At 40.9% G+C, this 17616-nt stretch overlaps 1 protein-coding gene across 3 annotated transcripts in view; it reads right to left on the bottom strand.

Annotated features, from left to right (window-relative positions):
- Positions 1–6: 6 nt before the first annotated feature.
- CCDC191 (coiled-coil domain containing 191) overlaps positions 7–17616 on the bottom strand; it is an 88655-nt gene continuing 71045 nt past the window's right edge. For all 3 annotated transcript variants that reach the window (XM_041723693.1, XM_041723694.1, XM_041723697.1), the window contains 4 exons: positions 16901–17044; positions 12924–13076; positions 11835–11980; positions 7–1085 (listed from right to left, as the gene is read on the bottom strand). In XM_041723693.1, the coding sequence (XP_041579627.1) occupies positions 941–1085; positions 11835–11980; positions 12924–13076; positions 16901–17044 (588 nt within the window). In that variant the 3' untranslated portion in view covers positions 7–940. The remainder of the gene's footprint in view (positions 1086–11834; positions 11981–12923; positions 13077–16900; positions 17045–17616) is intronic.

Genomic DNA, 17616 nt, shown 5'->3' with positions numbered 1-17616 from the left:
TCACAATTTATTGAACACACAGCATTTTATTTTACCATCTAGAATGGTCAACTTAGCAAACAATGGTAGTTGCCTCGGGGCTGCAAGGGACTGTGTCATACTGGGTACACTGGTTGGTTATAACAAATTCAACTACTAGACCTGTATTTTGGAATGAGCATTTTTTTTTCTAGCAGGTAATTCAGACATTTCACAGAAGAGCATTTTGTCAGTCTTTATAGTGATCCGCACCTGAAAGATGGAATCGGTCTTGGAATTCAAGAGAAGTACGTGGAGGCGCGGCTCAAGCCGAGCCGAGGACTAGGAGACGGAAGGTGTTGTCTGGAGTAGCGGCTGGGAGCATGGACAGACACCTCCATGAACTGCTGGACCGCCCGGGGCTGTCATCAGCCTTTGGACTTCCCTCAGGCCTAGCAGGTTGTGCTGAAGACGGGGGCCTTGGGTACCAGTTTCCCTGAAATGAGACGGGGCTGCCCGTAGGTCGTTGGCTCCGTGGTGTCCCGCCTGCCGCGATGCCGAGCTGCTGGATGACTGACCCCCTGTGACTCCTCTCTGCATACTCGCTGCCTCTAGTTTCTATTAAAGTTACATCTGTCAACACCCCGTGTTAAGCTGTAAGGACACATTTTCCTTCACAGACTCAGGCAGGCACACACTTGTCCTCTTAAAGTTTATGATGCTGAAAATAGAAGGGATGCATTTGAGTAGTGGAGCTGTACCCTGCTCTTTGAGAGACCGGCGGGGACGGATGCTCTCGTGAATGAATTAGCAATCCAAGAGAAATCAGAGGAGGAAGTCAAAGTCCCTGGAAGATTCCTTTGATCTAAGAAGTAGTTGACAACACAGAGCAGGGGGACGCATGCGTACGTGGGTGCCCATCCGGTGCTCCCCTGGTGCCCCACGGGCTCCTCTGGCTCCTCCAACTGCGCCCCCCCAAGGCTCACGGTGGGGCGAGCAGCTGGAAGTCTGGGAGAATTTCCGCTACCTTCCTGCGGAGTTGCGCTCGCCTTTCTTCTTTTTTTCTTTCCTCTTTCATAAACTTCACAAACTTCTTCCAGGTCTCAAATGTGATCCAGAGAATCCTCCTTTAAACACAAAAGGAAAAAAAAGTTAAACACCATGGACTGGTTGACTTTCCGTCTGAGGTACATTAAAAACCGCAGAAGAGTAATTCTTGGAGTAAAAAGATAATGTTCTATAAAAGATGGGGAGACCAAAACTGGGATTCTATGAAGAAAATAAAGCAGCGAAAGAGAATGGAGGGACCAACAGGTTACTTTTATTTTCCATCGGGGCGGGGGGGGGGTGGGTCAGAGAAACCCTCTGTGAGGTGACACTGGGGCAGAGCACCCAGGGGCCCCTGGAAATGCAGGTCATGAGGCATCCCCAGGTCATCTGGTCACAGCCTGTACCTGTGCTCAAGACGGGACCAGCGGCCTGGAGGCTCCAGCAGCCGAAGCCCTGAAGGTAGAGATGTTGGGAGAGCAATTGCAGCATCAAGGTCTAGGCACTGGGGCCCTGGTGCTCAGACTTACAGGCGTGTTTCACTGTGCTGCACTTCAGACAGCACGTTTTCTAAATTGAGCATTTGCCGCAGCAGCCCTGCCTTGAGCAAGTCTATTGGCACCACCTTTCCAATAGCACTTGCTTATTTGTGTTTCTACATTGCAGTTTGGTAGTTCTCCCAATATTTCAGACATTTTCATTATCGTGGTATTTGTTACGGTGATTTGGGATCCGTGATGGTTGATGTGAATACTGTAACTGGGGCCCCACGAACCACACCCATATGAGACAGCAAACTTAAATATGTGTGTCCTGATTGCTCGGCTAGCCCTCCCCCATCTCTCCCCCTCTCCTCAGGCCTCCCTAGCCCCTGAGCTACAACGGTATTGAAATGAGGTCAGTTAATAACCCTGCACTGGCTTCCATGTGTTCAAGTGAAAGGAAGAGTCACACGTCTTTCACTTTATTATTATTTTTAAAGATTTTATTTGACAGAGTACAAGTAGAGTGGCAAGCAGAGAGGGGGGAGAAGCAGGCTCTCTGCTGAGCAGGGAGCCCAATGCGGGGCTCAATACCAGGACCCTGTGATCATGATCTGAGCTTAACCGACTGAGCCACAGCTCTCACTTTATTTTTTTATTTTATTTATTTACTTTTTCACAGCTCTCACTTTAAATCAAAAGCTGAAAATGATTAAGCTTAGTGAAGAAGGCATGTCAAAAGCCAAGACGGGCCAAAAGCTAGACATCTTTTGCCCAAAAGCCAAACTGAGTGCAAAGGAAAAGTTCTCAAAGGAAATTAAAAGCGTGAATCCAGTGAACACACAAATACTAAGAAAGCAAAACAGCCTTATTGCCAATATGGAGAAAATCTGGATAGAAGACTTTCAAACCAGGTACGACATTCTCTTCAGCCAAAGTCTAATCCAGGGCAATGCCCTAACTATTTAATTCTAGGAAGGCTGAGAGGTGAAGAAGCTGCAGAAGGAAAGTTAGAAGCTAGCAGAGGTTGGTTCATAAGGTTTAAGGAAATGACCAGCTCAGTAAGATCCAAGTGCCTGGTGAAGCAGCAGGTGATGTAGAAGCTGCAGCAAGTTTTCCGGAAGACCCAGCCGAGATAACTCGTGAAGGTGGCTACACTGAACAACAGGTTTGCAATGTAGATGAAACAGTCTTACTGTGGAAGAAGATGCCAGCTAGGACTTTCTTAGAAGTAGTCAGTACCTGGCTTCAAAGCTACAAAGAACAGGCTGATCTGTTAGGGGCTAAGGCAGCTAGAGACTTAAAGTTGAAGCCAATGCTCCTTGATCATTCCAAAAACCAGGGCCCTTAAGAATTCTGTGAAGTCCCCTCAGCCTGTGCTCTATACATGGGACAACAAAGCCTGGATGACAGCACATCTGTTTATAACAAGGTTTACTGAATATTTTAAACTCACTGTTGAGACCTATTGCTTGGGGAAAAAAGATTCCTTGCAAGATAGGACTGCTCACAGATAATGCACCTGGTCATCCGGGAGCTCTGATGGAGATGGACAACGAGATTAAGGTTTTCATGCCTGCTACACAGCATCCGTCCTGCAGCTCATGGGCCAAGGAGTCATTTTGACTTTCAAGTCTTATTTAAGAAACACTTTTCTTAGGGCTCTACCTCTCACATATAGGGATTCTTTTGATGGATCTGGGCAAAGTAGATTGAAAACCTTCTGGAAAGGATTCACCATTTAGATGTCATTAAGAACATTCATGATTCATGGGAAGAGGTCAAAATATCAGCATTCACAGGAGTGTGGAAGAAGTTGATTCCAATCCTCGTGGGTTGAAGGGTTCAAGACTTGAGTGGACAAAGTGTGTGCAGATACGAGGGAAACTGAAAGAGACCTAGAATTAGAAGTGGAGCCTGGAGATGTGACTGATCTGCTGCAGTCTCATGACACAACTTTAATAGATGAACGGTTGCTACTTACAGATGAGCAAAGAAAGTGTTTTCTTGAGATGGAATATACTCCTGGTGAAGATGCGAAGACTGCTGAAGTGACAACAAAGGATTTACAACATTACATAAACTTGACCAAGCAGGGGATGGGAGGATTGATTCCAATTTTAAAAGAAGTTCTGTGGGTAAAGGGCTACCAAATAGTATCATATGTTACAGAGAAACTCTATGAAAGGAAGAGTCAGTTGGGGCAGTAAACTTCGTTGTTGTCTTTCTGAAGAAACTGCAGTCACCTCAACCTTCAGCAACCACCATCGTGGTCAATCAGCAATCATTAATATCAAGGCAAGACCATCGAGCAGCCAAAAGATTATGACTCCCTGAAAACTCAGAGGATTGTTAGCCTTTTTGAACAATAAAGTTTTCTTAAGGTATGTATATTGTTTCTTTAGACATAATTCTTTTTTTTTCTTTAGACATAATTCTATCACACATTTAATAGTATAAACAAATTTTGTTAAGTACTGGAAACCAAAAAATGCAATGGACTCATATTGCGATACTCGCTTTACTGCAGTGTTCTGGAACTGAGCCCCCGGTATTTCTGAGGTGCCTGTGTGTTGTTTAAAAAGCCCACTGGTAACATCACCTCCAACAATAAGCCACCACCACCCCTGAATTTTAGTTGGGAAAAGATTACCCTATTGTCAAGTTCCGGAATCATGGTTCTAGAGGGTCCCATGTTGAAGCGAGGATCACCTGCTGCCATAGGGAGACCTGCAGAGGCCTTTTAGGATAACAACTACCTGCACTAGGGCTGTGAAGCTAAGGCAGGTGGTCTCTGCACACTGGGAGAGTCAATCTACTACTAGGCCATCAGGGCTGCCCTATTTTGTGAATCTCTTGACTGGTTTTTATAGATATACTTAATTTTACTGCTTTTATACCTCCTGCTTTTCTTATTCCTGTTTACTCTTGACTTTCCAAAGAGTCCCCTTTAACATTTTTGTAAAGCTGGCGGGCAGCCCACGTGGCCCAGTAGTTTGACACTGCCTTTGGCCCAGGGTGTGATCCTGGAGACCCAGGATCAAGTCCCACATCAGGCTCCCTGCATGGAGCCTGCTTCTCTCCCTCTCCCTGTGTGTCTGCCCCCCACCCCATGAATAAATTTAAAAAAAATTTTTTTAAATGTTTTTTGTAAAGCTGGTTTAGTGGTGATGAATTTCTTTAATTTCTGTTTGTCTGGGAAACCCTTACTTTCCTATTTTGAATGATAGCCTTGCTGGATATAATATTCATGGCTGCAAGTTTTTTCTTTCAGCACTTTGAATGTATCATGCCATTTTCTTCTGGCCTGCAACATTTCTGTTGAAAAATCAGCTGATAGCCGTAGGGGGTTTCCTTTATATGTAACTGTTTTCTCTGCTATTTTAAAAACTTGCTTTCACTACATTTTTGCCATTTTAATTACCCTGTGTTTTGGTGTAAAAAGAGACAAAGGAGGAGGACACTATGTAATCTATAAAGGGAACAACCCAAAGGAACATACAACAATTGTAAACAGTTATGTACCCAACATGAGAGCACTCAATACATAAAGCAGCTAATAAAGTAATTGATAGTAGTACAATAGGAAAATTTAACATCCCACTTATATCAATAGATCATCCAAACAGAAAATCAACAAGGAAACAGTGGCTTAGAATGACACATTGACCAGATGGGTCTAATAGAACATTCTACCCTAAAACAGGAGAATACACTTTCTTTTCAACTGTACATAGAACATTCTCCAGAACAGATCGGATGTTAGAACACAAACCAGATCTCAACCAATTCAAAAAGATCAAAGTCATGCCATGCGTCTTTTTTTGATACAATACCATGAAACTGGAAATCAACCACAAGAAAAAAAATCTAGAAATGACAAATACAAAGAGGTTAAATAACATGCTACTAAACAATGAATGGGCCAACCAAGAAATCAAAAAGGAAATAAAAAAATTACATGGAAACAAAGGAAAATACAATAGTCCAAAATCTCTGGATGTAGCCAGAGCGGTTCCAAATGGGAAGTTTATAAGCCTACCTCAAGAAGAAAAATCTCAGAAAAAGAACAAACAAAACCCCAAACCAGTAGAAGGAAGGAAATAATAAAAACTAGAACATAAATAAAACTGAAAAAACAAAAACAAAAGCAAAAAAACTAAACCCCAAATCCCCATAATAGAACAATTCAGTGAAACCAAGGAGCTGGTTCTTTGGGGGGAAAAAGATAACAAAATTGATAAAGCCTTAGCCAGACTCCTCAACAAGAGGACTCAAAAATCAGAAATGAAAAGAGAAATAACCAACACCACAGAAATAAAAAGGATTATAAGAGAATATTATGAAAGACTATATGCCAACAAATTGGACAAACTAGAAGAAATGGATAAATTCCTAGAAACATATAACCTCCCAAAATCTTCCTGATTTTGGAAATATAACCTTCCTGAATCAGGAAGAAATAGAAAATTTGAACCAACCAGTTACCAGCAATGAAATTGGATCAGTAACCAAAAAAACTCCCAAGAAACAAAAGTCCAGGACAAGATGGCTTCACAGGTGAATTCAAATATTTAAAGAGTAGTTAATACCTATTTTTCTCAAACTATTCCACAAAATAGTAGAGAAAGAAAGTTTCCAAATTCATTCTATGAGGCCAGCATTACCCTGATACCAAAACCAAACAGACACTACAAAAAAGGGGCATCTGGGTGGCTCATTTGGTTAAAATCAAATTCAGGTCTCGATTTCAGGGTCATGAGTTCAAGCCCGGCATTGGCCTCCATACTGGGAATGGACCCTACTTTAAAAAACAAACAAAACCACCACTACGAAAAAGAGACTTACAGGCCAATATCTTTAATGAACATAGACACAAAAATCCTCAACAAAATACTAGCAAACCTAATCCAACAATACATTAAAAAAATCATTGACTACAATCCTGGGGTGCAAGCATGGTTCAATATTCACAAATCAATATGATACATTAGATCAATATGAGAAAGTATAAAAACCATATAATCATCTTAGATGCAGAAAAAGCATTTGATAATGTAACAACATCTATTCATGATAAAAATTCTCTACAACATAGGTTTAGTGGGAACCTAACATAATAAATGCCATATATGAAAGAACGGAAAGAGGGAAAAGAAAGAAAATAAAGGAAAGAGAAAGGCCATACATGAAAAACCCACAGCTAACATCATACTCAATGGGGAAAAATGGAGAGCTTTCCCCCTAAATCAGGAACAAGAGAAGGATGCCCACTCTCACCGTTTTTATTCAACATAGTACTGGATGGAAGTCCTAGCCACAGCCATCAGACAAGAAAAAGAAATAAAAATCATCCAAATTGTCAAGGAGGAAGAAAATAAAACTTTCACTATTTGCAGAGGACATACTATTTATAGAAAACCCTAAAGACTCCACCAAAAAACTATAGAAGTGATTACATGGATTCAGTAAGGTTGCAGGATACAAACTCATTATACAGAAATCTGCTGCATTTCTACACACTAGTAATGAAGTTCCAGAAAGAAAAATTAAAACGATTCCATTTACACCAAAATAATAAAATACCTAGGAATAGCTTTAACTAAGGAGGTGAAAGATCTATACTCAGAAAACTATAAAACACTGATGAAAAAAGTTGAAGAGGACACAAACAAAATGGAAAGATATTCCATGCTCATGAATTGGGAGAACAAATATCATTAAAATGTCTGTACTACCCAATTAATCTAGAGATCTAATGCAATCCCTATAAACATTTCTCACAGAACTAGAATAATCCTAAAATTTGTATAGAATTAAAAAAGACTTTTTAAAAAAAAGATTTTATTTATTCACGAGAGACACAGAGAATGAGAGAGGCAGAGACATAGACAGAGGGAGAGGCAGGCTTCCACGCAAGGAGCCTGACTTGGGACTCAATCCCAGGTCTCCAGGATCACACCTTGGCCTGAAGGCAGTGCTAAACCGCTGACCTGGACTGCCCTTAAAAAAGACTCTGAACAGTGAAAGCCATCTTGAAAAAGAACAAAACTGGAGGTATCACAATCCCAAATTTCAAGATACATTACAAAGCTGTAGTAATCAATACAGAATGGCACTGGCAGAAAAACAGACACACAGATCAATGGAACAGAATAGAGAGCTCAGAAATAAACCCATGATTATATAGGCAATTAATCTTCAATAAAGGAGGCAAGAATATGCAATGGGAAAAGGAAAGTCTGCTCAACAAGTGTGTTGGGTAAACTGGACCATTTTCTTCTACTACACAGAAAAACTTAACATGGACTGAAGACCTAAATGTGAGAACCAAAACCATGAAAATCCTAAAAGAGAGTATTCAGCAGTAATTTCTTGGATATAAGCCACAGAAACATTTTCCTAGACAGGTAAGGCAAAGAAAACAAAAGCAAAAATAAACTGTTGGGACTGCATCAAAATAAAAAGCTTCTGCAGGGGCAGCCCGGGGGGCTCAGTGGTTTAGCGCCACCTTCAGCCCAGGGCATGATCCCGGAGACCCGGGATCGAGTCCCGCATCGGGCTCCCCGCATGGAGCCTGCCTCTCGCTCTGCCTGTGTTTCTGCCTCTGTGTGTGTGTCTCTCATGAATAAATAAATAAAATCTTAAAAAAAAAAAAAAAAAAAAAGCTTCTCCAAAGGAAACAATCAACAAAACAAAAAGACAACCTACTGAATGGAGAAGATATACCCAATGATATGTCCAATAAGGGGTTAGTATCCAAAATATATAAAGAACTTCTTCAACTCAACACAAAAAAATAATAAAAACAGAAAACACAGACTTTTTTTTTTTTCCAAAGAAGACATACAGATGGCCAACCAGCAAATGAAAAAATGCTAAACATCATTCATCATCAGAGAAATGAAAATCAAAACCACAATGAGTTATCACTTCTCACCTATCAGAGTGGCTGAAATAAAAAACCAAACAAACAACAAATGGTGAGGATGTGGAGAAAAAAGAACCCTTGTGCATTGTTGGTGGGAATGTAACTGGTGCAGCCACTGTGGAAAACAGTATGTATGTTCCTCAAAAAATTAAAAATGGAACTACCTTATGATCCAGTAATTCTAGTGGGTGTTTACCAGAATATCAAAACACTAATTCAAAAAGATACAGGAATCCCTATGTTCACTGCAGTATTATTTACAACAGCCACATTATAGAAGCAACACAAGTATCAATAGATGAATAGAGATGAGGTATATACAATGGAATATTATTCAGCCATAAAAATGAAATCTTGCCATTTTCAATAACATCGATGGAGCTAGAGGGTAATGCTAAGTGAAATAAGTCAGAGAAAGGCAAATACCATATGATTTCACTTATATGTGGAATTTAAAAAACAAAGGAGACCAACGCCACCCCCCCCAAAAAAAACCAACCTAGACTCTTGAATATGCAAACTGCTGGTGGTTGCCCGACAGGAGAGGAGTATGGGGATTGGTGCCATAGGTGAAGGGGATTAAGAGTGCACTTACTGTTACAAGCACTGAGTAGTGTATAGAATTGTTGAATTACTATATTGTACACTTGAAACTAACACTGTATGTTAATTATCCCAGAATTAAAAGACAATAAAACAAGGAGGGTAACAATAATAATAATTGCTTAATCATAGAGATGTCATTTATTCAATGCCATCACATATGTAAAATAAATAGAATGGTATCTATAGTATAAAAAATATAAGTAGTGGTTCATCAGAGAGGAACTGGACAAGCATCCAGCTGAGCTCTAACTGCAGAACTACACAGGAAGTCCTGATAATGAGACACTTGGGTCTGCCTGACATTTTGTCCTGCCAAGTATAAAATTCTAGATTTATAAAGTTATAAATCTGTATGTAATTATAAATTAATATATTGAGAAGTGATATCAATATGTAAGATTACACTTCATGTCCTTATTGGGATCATCTTTCCAAGTGTTACTGCACTTCTAAGATGAGGCCTCACACTAATAAATGTCTCTCCTTCCTTCTTTTTCATCCACAGCTTTTCTAGACAATAAGCTTTCATTCATATAACACTGAATAAGAACTTTGAATGTCAATTTTTAAATGTTAAAGTTCCCTTTTAAAAGACCTGTGACTAAATAATAGTGTGACTCCTGTTAAGAAAATCCATCCATTCATTTATGTACCGAGTATCTACTGTGCACCTATACTGGGCACCGTCACACCTTGAGAACCCAGTAGTGAGCAAGGTGTGGTGCTTCCACGTTGGGAGGGACAGACAATTAATGTGTAAACAATATATTATATCATTTCAGAGAGTCTTCAGTGAAGGAAATTGAGCAGGACAAGGACAGACGGGAATATGGAGACGGTCAGGGAGGGGCACTGATCCAGGTTGTGGGAAAGCTCTGAAGCAGACGTGAGGTTTATAGGAGGAACACTAGGAGGCCAGTGGGGCTGGCCATGGAGAATGGAGCAAAGGGAAGCCTGAAGTCTCGGCGATGCTTTATCAACTAGACACTGGCTGAGGATTTATTTCTTGTTGAAGGCATGGATTCCCCTACTGATCTCGCAACTTCAAACCCTGAATAGGATCACTACCTTACCACTGGGATCTTAGAATCTACAAACGAGACTAAATTCGGAAACTGGGAAAAGAGATGGGCTACAGCAAGAAGAGAATGGGCTGAGGCCAGCAGGCCTGACTCAAAGCCCAGGTCCCACCCTTTCTTATTTGTGTATCTCAGGCAACTGGCCTGCTTGTAGCCTCAGCTTCGTCACCTGAAAATGGAAACATCTACACCGCCCCCTCCCCTTTCTAGCTGTCCTGTGCCACATCAAGCAGCTGCCCCAGTGAATCTCTGTACGTGAACAGTAGAAAATAAAGGTGGACAAACAGGATGTCTGGTAACAACACATGAACAACGACAAGAAATAAAACATAGCTGTCTGCGGGGGAAGCATGCGTTAGTGACGTACGACATTATCCTGGTTAGTCTCAACAACTCCATAACATCGGTTCTTTCGTTATTCTCACTTTACAAAAAAGGAACGGGGAGGCTCCAAAAGGTTATTTGTCTAGGGTCACAAAGACTCTGAGTCTTAAACTTCACCCTTCAAAGTGAAGCATTTATTCAAAGGCAAGTCCACTGAGTACCCTAACTCGTTGCTTATTTTACTTTAGACCAAATCAGAATCAAGCTGCTTATGTTTTCCCAGCCCACAGATATCAGTAACCTGTAAAGTAAACAAAGTTGAGCAGGCTTTGCTGGTGGTGGGCACCCTAGCGGCAGCACAGTAGGAACACTTTCGTAAAAACCGGACACTTGTGCAGGCACAGACACCCAAGCGAAAACAAAGCAGCAAACAGTATTGTGGGTGTAGTGAGGGGGGTGGGTCACTCTCCACCTCCAAAGCAGGATGCCCGCCTCATGGCTTGGAGGCATATGCCCACCACCATGTCACGCTCATAAGCAATGACAACTGATCATCAAAACCCAGATCATTTCTTTACTCTCAAAGGGAAGGATGTAATCAAATTTAGAACATTTCTATCCAAAACACTTAAAACTAGAAAAATCAAGAAAAAGCATATATAGAATAACTTATTCCCCAAGGACACTGGATCAAATAAGACATCACTGCATTATAAATATTAATACGGCATACACTAGGATTCCACTTCTATACAGTTCCAAACCAGGCAACATGAAATTACAGCCTTGAAGGCTTCATCCTTACGTCAAAGTGAAAAGAAACCCAAGGACATGCTCCTGGTAAAAGTCAGGATAGGGTGCCTGGGTGGCTCAGTGGTTGAGCGTCTGCCTTTGGCTCAGGTCAGTTGACCTTTAGGAGGGCAGAGCAGGGCTTGTAACTGAGAAGGAGCCTGTTTCTCGACCTCAGTGGTGATGACACGGTTCCCACTTGACAGTAACTCATTAAGCTGTATCTGTCTGCTTTAAGCACTTTTTTAGATTTGTATTCTATTTCACAAGGTTAAAAACAATTGAACTTCAAAGATAAACCTGTACGACTATTAATAAAGTAGACCATGCACTTTGCTCAGGTGTGTTTCATGTATTTCTTACCATTTTACAGTCTGGGCAGCCCCTGTGAGGCAGAGAAGGCCGCAGGCATCCTGCTCGTCCCCATTTTAAGATGGGGGCCCTGGAGTTCTAGGGATCACCTGTCTTGCCTTCACCCACAGAGCCAGTGGGTGACCCGGGACTCCCCCCCGCTGTCTGGTATCGGGGAGTGCCCAGCTCTCACTCTGCCTTTCAGCCAGAGAAGAGACTCTGGAACAGCTGTGAAGTCTGAGCCAATTTCCTCAGAGATGGGCTCACCTGTCACTGTGCTCCACTGCAGTCTTGTGCTTGCTTTGGGAATCGATCTTGGCCTCCCTGACCACATTAAACCAGGCCCCGAATATCTTCTTCTGAAGAAAATGTGCACACAGTTCTTGTGCTTCTTCCTCCAGATGAGTCAGATACTGGGGAAGAGGACAGGAACAGAAGTGAGACAGAGGGTATCACAAAGACTTAGAGCAAATGAATTTTTTTTTTTTTTAAGATTCTGTTTATTCATTAGACACACACTGAGAGAGAGAGAGGTAGAGACACAGGCAGAGGGAGAAGCAGGTTCCATGCAGGGAGCCCGACGCGGAACTCGATCCCAGGACCCCAGGATCACGCCCTGAGCCAAAGGCAGACGCTCAGCCGCTGAACCACCCAGGGATCCCAAGTCTTTTTTTTTTTTATTTTTTTTTTATTTATGATAGTCATACAGAGAGAGAGAGAGAGAGGTAGAGACACAGGCAGAGGGAGAAGCAGGCTCCATGCACCGGGAGCCCGACGTGGGATTCGATCCCGGGTCTCCAGGATCGCGCCCTGGGCCAAAGGCAGGCGCCAAACAGCTGCGCCACCCAGGGATCCCCGGGATCCCAAGTCTTAGGTAAATAAACAGTATGAAAGAGAACTGCAAAGGAAAAGGAAATAACTGCAACAAACACAGAACAGAAAAACAAGAGACACTGGGGGCACAGAAAGGGAGAGAACACAGCAGCCAAGATAACATCCTGTGCCATGTACTCAAAGAACAATGGAGCCGGAGGTATAGAAACAGTTAAAAGATGGAGAGGGTAGGTTTTTAGTAAAATCACTTGAGCAATTATGGGACAAGAAACAAGAAACGAGTATAAAAACAAAAGCTGATGTAATGATACATTACAGTTTACAAACAGTTTATGAAACACTGAAAAATGTTTTATACTAAGAATTGATTTGACATTTTCATATTCATTTCAAAGCAAGGAACTGGATGGACTATTCTATATTTTTGAAAAACATGGTTGTAGACATCTGGATTGTATCTAATTTTCTTACGTAGGATTGAGCAGAGAGATGTATTTAAAGCTTCCATCCCTGGGGCCTTACCTGCAGCCAGCTCCGGATAACTCTCTTAAGCAGTATTTGGCAATAAAATTGATCAGCCCGGGCTGTCTTCCTAGTCAGGACTTCCTGACTATACTGGAACCAGGAAAGCAGGCATTTTCTCTGGAGAGCTAAGGAGTGATGTTCTTCAGCCACCTGGACAATTTTTTAAGTGAGAAAAGGCAATTATTCCTTATATGTTTAATCATTTAAGGAAACACACATTACCTTGGCAAATTATGCTAGAGACGACATGTGGGCAGTTATGGGAGTAATCTTAGGGACATTCAGACTATGTCCTAGGAGCTGTCACTCCTGACCTTATTTTACGGTGGTTTTAGATTCACATCATGCATAGCCTTTCCGCGTTGACTCCCTGAGGAACACAGCGACTGGCTGGTTATTAGGAAAATAGAATAAACCTCCAAAGCCATTATTTCACTTGCGTCAAGTTTTGAATTGTGTAGCTGACGACATTCTCAGTTTGTTCTCCTGGAGCTTGGACTCCATGATAAACCTCTCTATTATGTACTTAACCACCATACCTAATTGAGGAAATGTCAATACTGTCAATCAGTTTTATAGTATGAGCTGTCGTCCACATTGCATTTCAGACATTATCAATAAACCACAAAACCATTTGATAGGAAAATAACATGAATAATTTAATGTCTTACCAACTTAAAAGGTTCAGAGAGCATCATTCTATCTATTCAAAATAAACACATAACTCAGTTTATGAGTTTTAAAAGGTAACTTATATTCTTTCAAGAGGCAGGAACACTTCTCTCTCAATCCTGTCCAGACACAATTTTCTAAGCCTTGTCTAGCCACCCAGCACCGTGAATGGGAATGATCCAAGTGAATCTCTTGACAGTCTTATCTATTGGCCAGGATGATCATCCAGGAGGCCCCTTTGGTACTTGAGACTGGTCTCGGTCCTGACTCATCCCAGCCTGGAGCCAAAAGGCAAGGGGAGCCTTCTGTGCTCCCCATTCTCCATCCACTGGGAAAACAGAGAACCAGGAAGAAAAAAGATGACCAGAAGGTCTCATGGAAGTGCTGAAAATGGTTTTTGGAATACATATAGAGCACACAGGAGTTTAAGGGAAAATGCTAATTAACTCTTCTGAAAAATGTTACAAATAAGGCAGGAACTGTTTAATTGGACCTTTCTTTTTTTCTTTTTTTCTATCCCTTCCTGGAAGCGAACTCAGATGGTAGATAAGATACTACCCCCTTCCTTTTACTGTCCTCCAGAACTTTTCCTTTTACTTATTTTTATTTTTTAACTTTCAACTGGTGGTTGCCATCTACATAAACACTCTGATTCTCGCACAGCTCAAGGGCAGGCCCAAGCTGGGCAGCATTCCTGGCAGACTCAGGTGCAGGCCACACTTCAGCTCTGTAACCAATGTGTTATGTGACTTTAAGTAAGTCACTTCTCCTCTCTAGGGCTCAGTGCCCTTATTACAAATGGAAGGAGATGGAGAGGACCACTAATGTTCTAAAATTCTATTATGGCCACGTCCTGATCCCTGGAACCTGTAAATATGTTACCTTACATGGTATAAAAGGGATTTTGCAAATATGATTAAGTGAAGGATCTTAAAATGGAGAGATTATCTTGCATTATATGTGAGAGCCCTAAATGTAATCACAAGTATTCTTGTCAGGGAGAGGTGGGACGGTGAGCATCAGTACATGTGACCTGAAAGCAGAGAGCAGAGTGACTCAAGGAGGGAACTGAGAGCACTAGCATGCAGGTGGCCCCTAGAAGGTGAGAAAGGCAAGGAAACCAATTCCCCCTCCCCCACCCTGGAACCACCAGAAGGAAACATGCGTCGCTGACACGCTGACCTTACTCCAGCAAGTCCAATTTTAAGTTAATAAACTTGTGTTATTTTAAGCCACCAAGGTTGTGGTACTTTGTTGTAATAGCAATAGGAAGCTTATACGCTTACTATGAGCTACAGAGGTAATTCCCAAAATGTGGCGCTCAGACCACTCAGAATCCCCTGGGCTACTTTTTAAAAATGCAGATTCCCTGACACACATCAGCTAACAACTCATCATACCTATTGAGAATACCCAGAGGTGGAACTAGAAGTGTGGATTTTTGTAAGTTCTCTAGATAAATAGAAAACAAGTTTTATGAACAGAAAAGTTTGGAAATGGTTTCAGATCTGTTTTCCTGTTTTTATTTTAATTGGGTTTTTCTATATCTTTTAAAGTCTATAGTTGTCATTTTGAGCTCAAACTCCTGTTTCTATTTTTATATTCTAATAAATTAAAACAATTTTAATTTGCTTATTCACCCCATAGATTCAACTTTGGTTTAGAATTTTCTACCTTTTTAAATTTTTATCCAGTCAAAAACTAGGATCAAAAAAGAAGAGCTGATAGGAAGAGAAGAATGAATCTTTCCATTCCGTCTGCTTTTCCTTTGTATACTAATAAATGAACCCCCACCCCAAATATACAAAAGTCAGATAAAACTAGAAGCAATCAAGTTGGATAGGAAACAATCTTTGTAGTAGTGTACTATAAGAAGAAAATTTCAATTCAAATGTCAAATTTCATTTCCAGATTAATTCACTCAGAAGACAGAGTCAGCCCTCCCATCTCATTACTTGGGAAAAAGCCAAAGCAAAATAGCAATGGCTTGGGGGCACAGATGGATTCTCTTGCTCTCAGGCCTGATCACCACAAATGGGCTTCCTCAGCTGGTTTGGAATACTCAATAATACTGGAAACTAGTAAGGTAATTAGTAATTAATTAGTAATTATATAGTAATTAATTAGTATTAATTAGTAATACTAATACTAGTAAGGATGCTGAGGACAAAAAATCAGGGACAGAGGAAAAAACAGTGAGAAGGGTACTTGGGAAGGTGAAAAGAAAATGTAAGAAACAGGTAGAGAACACAGAGAATGAAGAATGAATAGATGAAGTAGGGAGGGGAAAAAAATGCAGCCTAAGTCAGGTTCATAGAGGCATAACCTGCAGCATTACTCAATTTAGTGGGACTCTTATGATATTTGGTTTTCATAACCCAAAATGCTAGTTTTACTTTTCTGTATTAACTGGGCCAAATACAGAAGAGTGGTCATAACTAGATTAGATTATTGTACTTATTTTTAAGCAGAACTCTTAAAATAACACTTCATCTATTTTGAGCTTCTGATCATTTAGTTTAGAATGCCTTGCCCTATACACTGGGTAAATTTGAAGTTTAATGTTATTTAATTTTATATATCTCTGTAGCAGAGTAGGTTATTGGTCCCTATAATAGGATTATATATCCTTACTCTTTGTATATGATTTCACAATACCTCTCAATAAAGTAGATGAAATTTTTTTCTCCCCTAATGACCTTAAATCTGGCTCTATGATTTGCTTTGGCTAATGAGATGTTGGTGGACATGATATGAGCAGAGGTATTGTGTGGGTTTATGTCATTGGGTTTAGTTATTGCACTTAGACATCGGCCAGGTGAAAAGCATGGCCTGAATTTCCACTGAAAGCAGATAGAGGCTGTGGAGAGAGACCTGAATGTAATCCATAGCTGGCCCACAGACATGTGAGTAAGAAATAAATGCCTAAATTGTGAGCCACTGATTTTTGAGGGCTGTTTGTTATGTAGCTTTATTGAAACAGAAACCTAATACTTATGGCAATTATTTCTTCTTTATGAGAAACATGGCTAAAATTGAGAAAGGCCTGTATTCATCTTACTTTGAAAGTCTTTAATAAAAAATCTACTCGTACTGTTTCCAACCTATCCAGTTACAGAAATCTTTCTCCATATTTGAAGACCAAATCAGAACTCTTAACCAAAACAAAAAAATACATACACTCAATTAGTTTTTATTTTTGGCTTTTAAATTGCCAAACCACCCTCAAATCCTAATTGGGTGTTTTATTCCATTTGAAAAGTCCATTTTGTAATCTTGGAAGGAAGTGTGTCACACTATACCTGGATGTTTTGCTTGCTTTGCGTTCTCAATCTCTTCCAAGGCTCCAGGCCTTTTTTTCTTAGCAACACTCTTTCATAATGTTCTCTGGCTACTGCTTCCAGCTGCTGGTTCCTCTTAATTCTCTTCTGCTTCTCTAGTTCTTTCTGGGAAAAATTAAAAAGTAAAACTGCTGAGGAGGGACCAAGGTGGTGACCCAGGAGGTCCTCAACTTCCCTCCTCCCTTGGATGCACTCAAATGTATAGCTACAAATGAAGCATTTCGCTTTGAAAGAAATCTAGAAATGACCTGAATGACTCTTCCCTATCAAGTGAATGAGAAAATACCCATATCAAAGTGGGTAGTGCAACACACTCTTGACATAAACCCAATCCCTGGCACAGTACCACACAACAGGGAGGGAACTCCCAACTCAGAGCTTCTCTCTGAGGAATGAAGGATTTGGACTGCACATCTAGCACCTCAACTTTCAAAACCACCACCCAAAGGATGGGCCCCTAAAATGACTGGCTCTGAAAGCCACTGAGGCTTGTGTCCATAAGATCATAAAACCATAGGAAACAGAGAAATGGTTCTTCAAGGATATGTGAACACTCCCTATGGTTATTGCCCTAAGGCTCAGCCCTGAGGGAACAGGCAAATTAGCCACACTCCCAGTCTCTCTGAAAGGGGTTTGACTTATACCTTAATAAACTAATGCCTATTAGCTTCTAACTA

The sequence above is a fragment of the Vulpes lagopus genome, chromosome 1, assembly GCF_018345385.1.
Source record: "Vulpes lagopus strain Blue_001 chromosome 1, ASM1834538v1, whole genome shotgun sequence".
In the NCBI taxonomy this organism is placed as follows: domain Eukaryota; kingdom Metazoa; phylum Chordata; class Mammalia; order Carnivora; family Canidae; genus Vulpes; species Vulpes lagopus.
The sequence above is the reverse complement of the archived record's forward strand: the minus strand, read 5'-3'. Positions and strand labels throughout refer to the sequence as shown.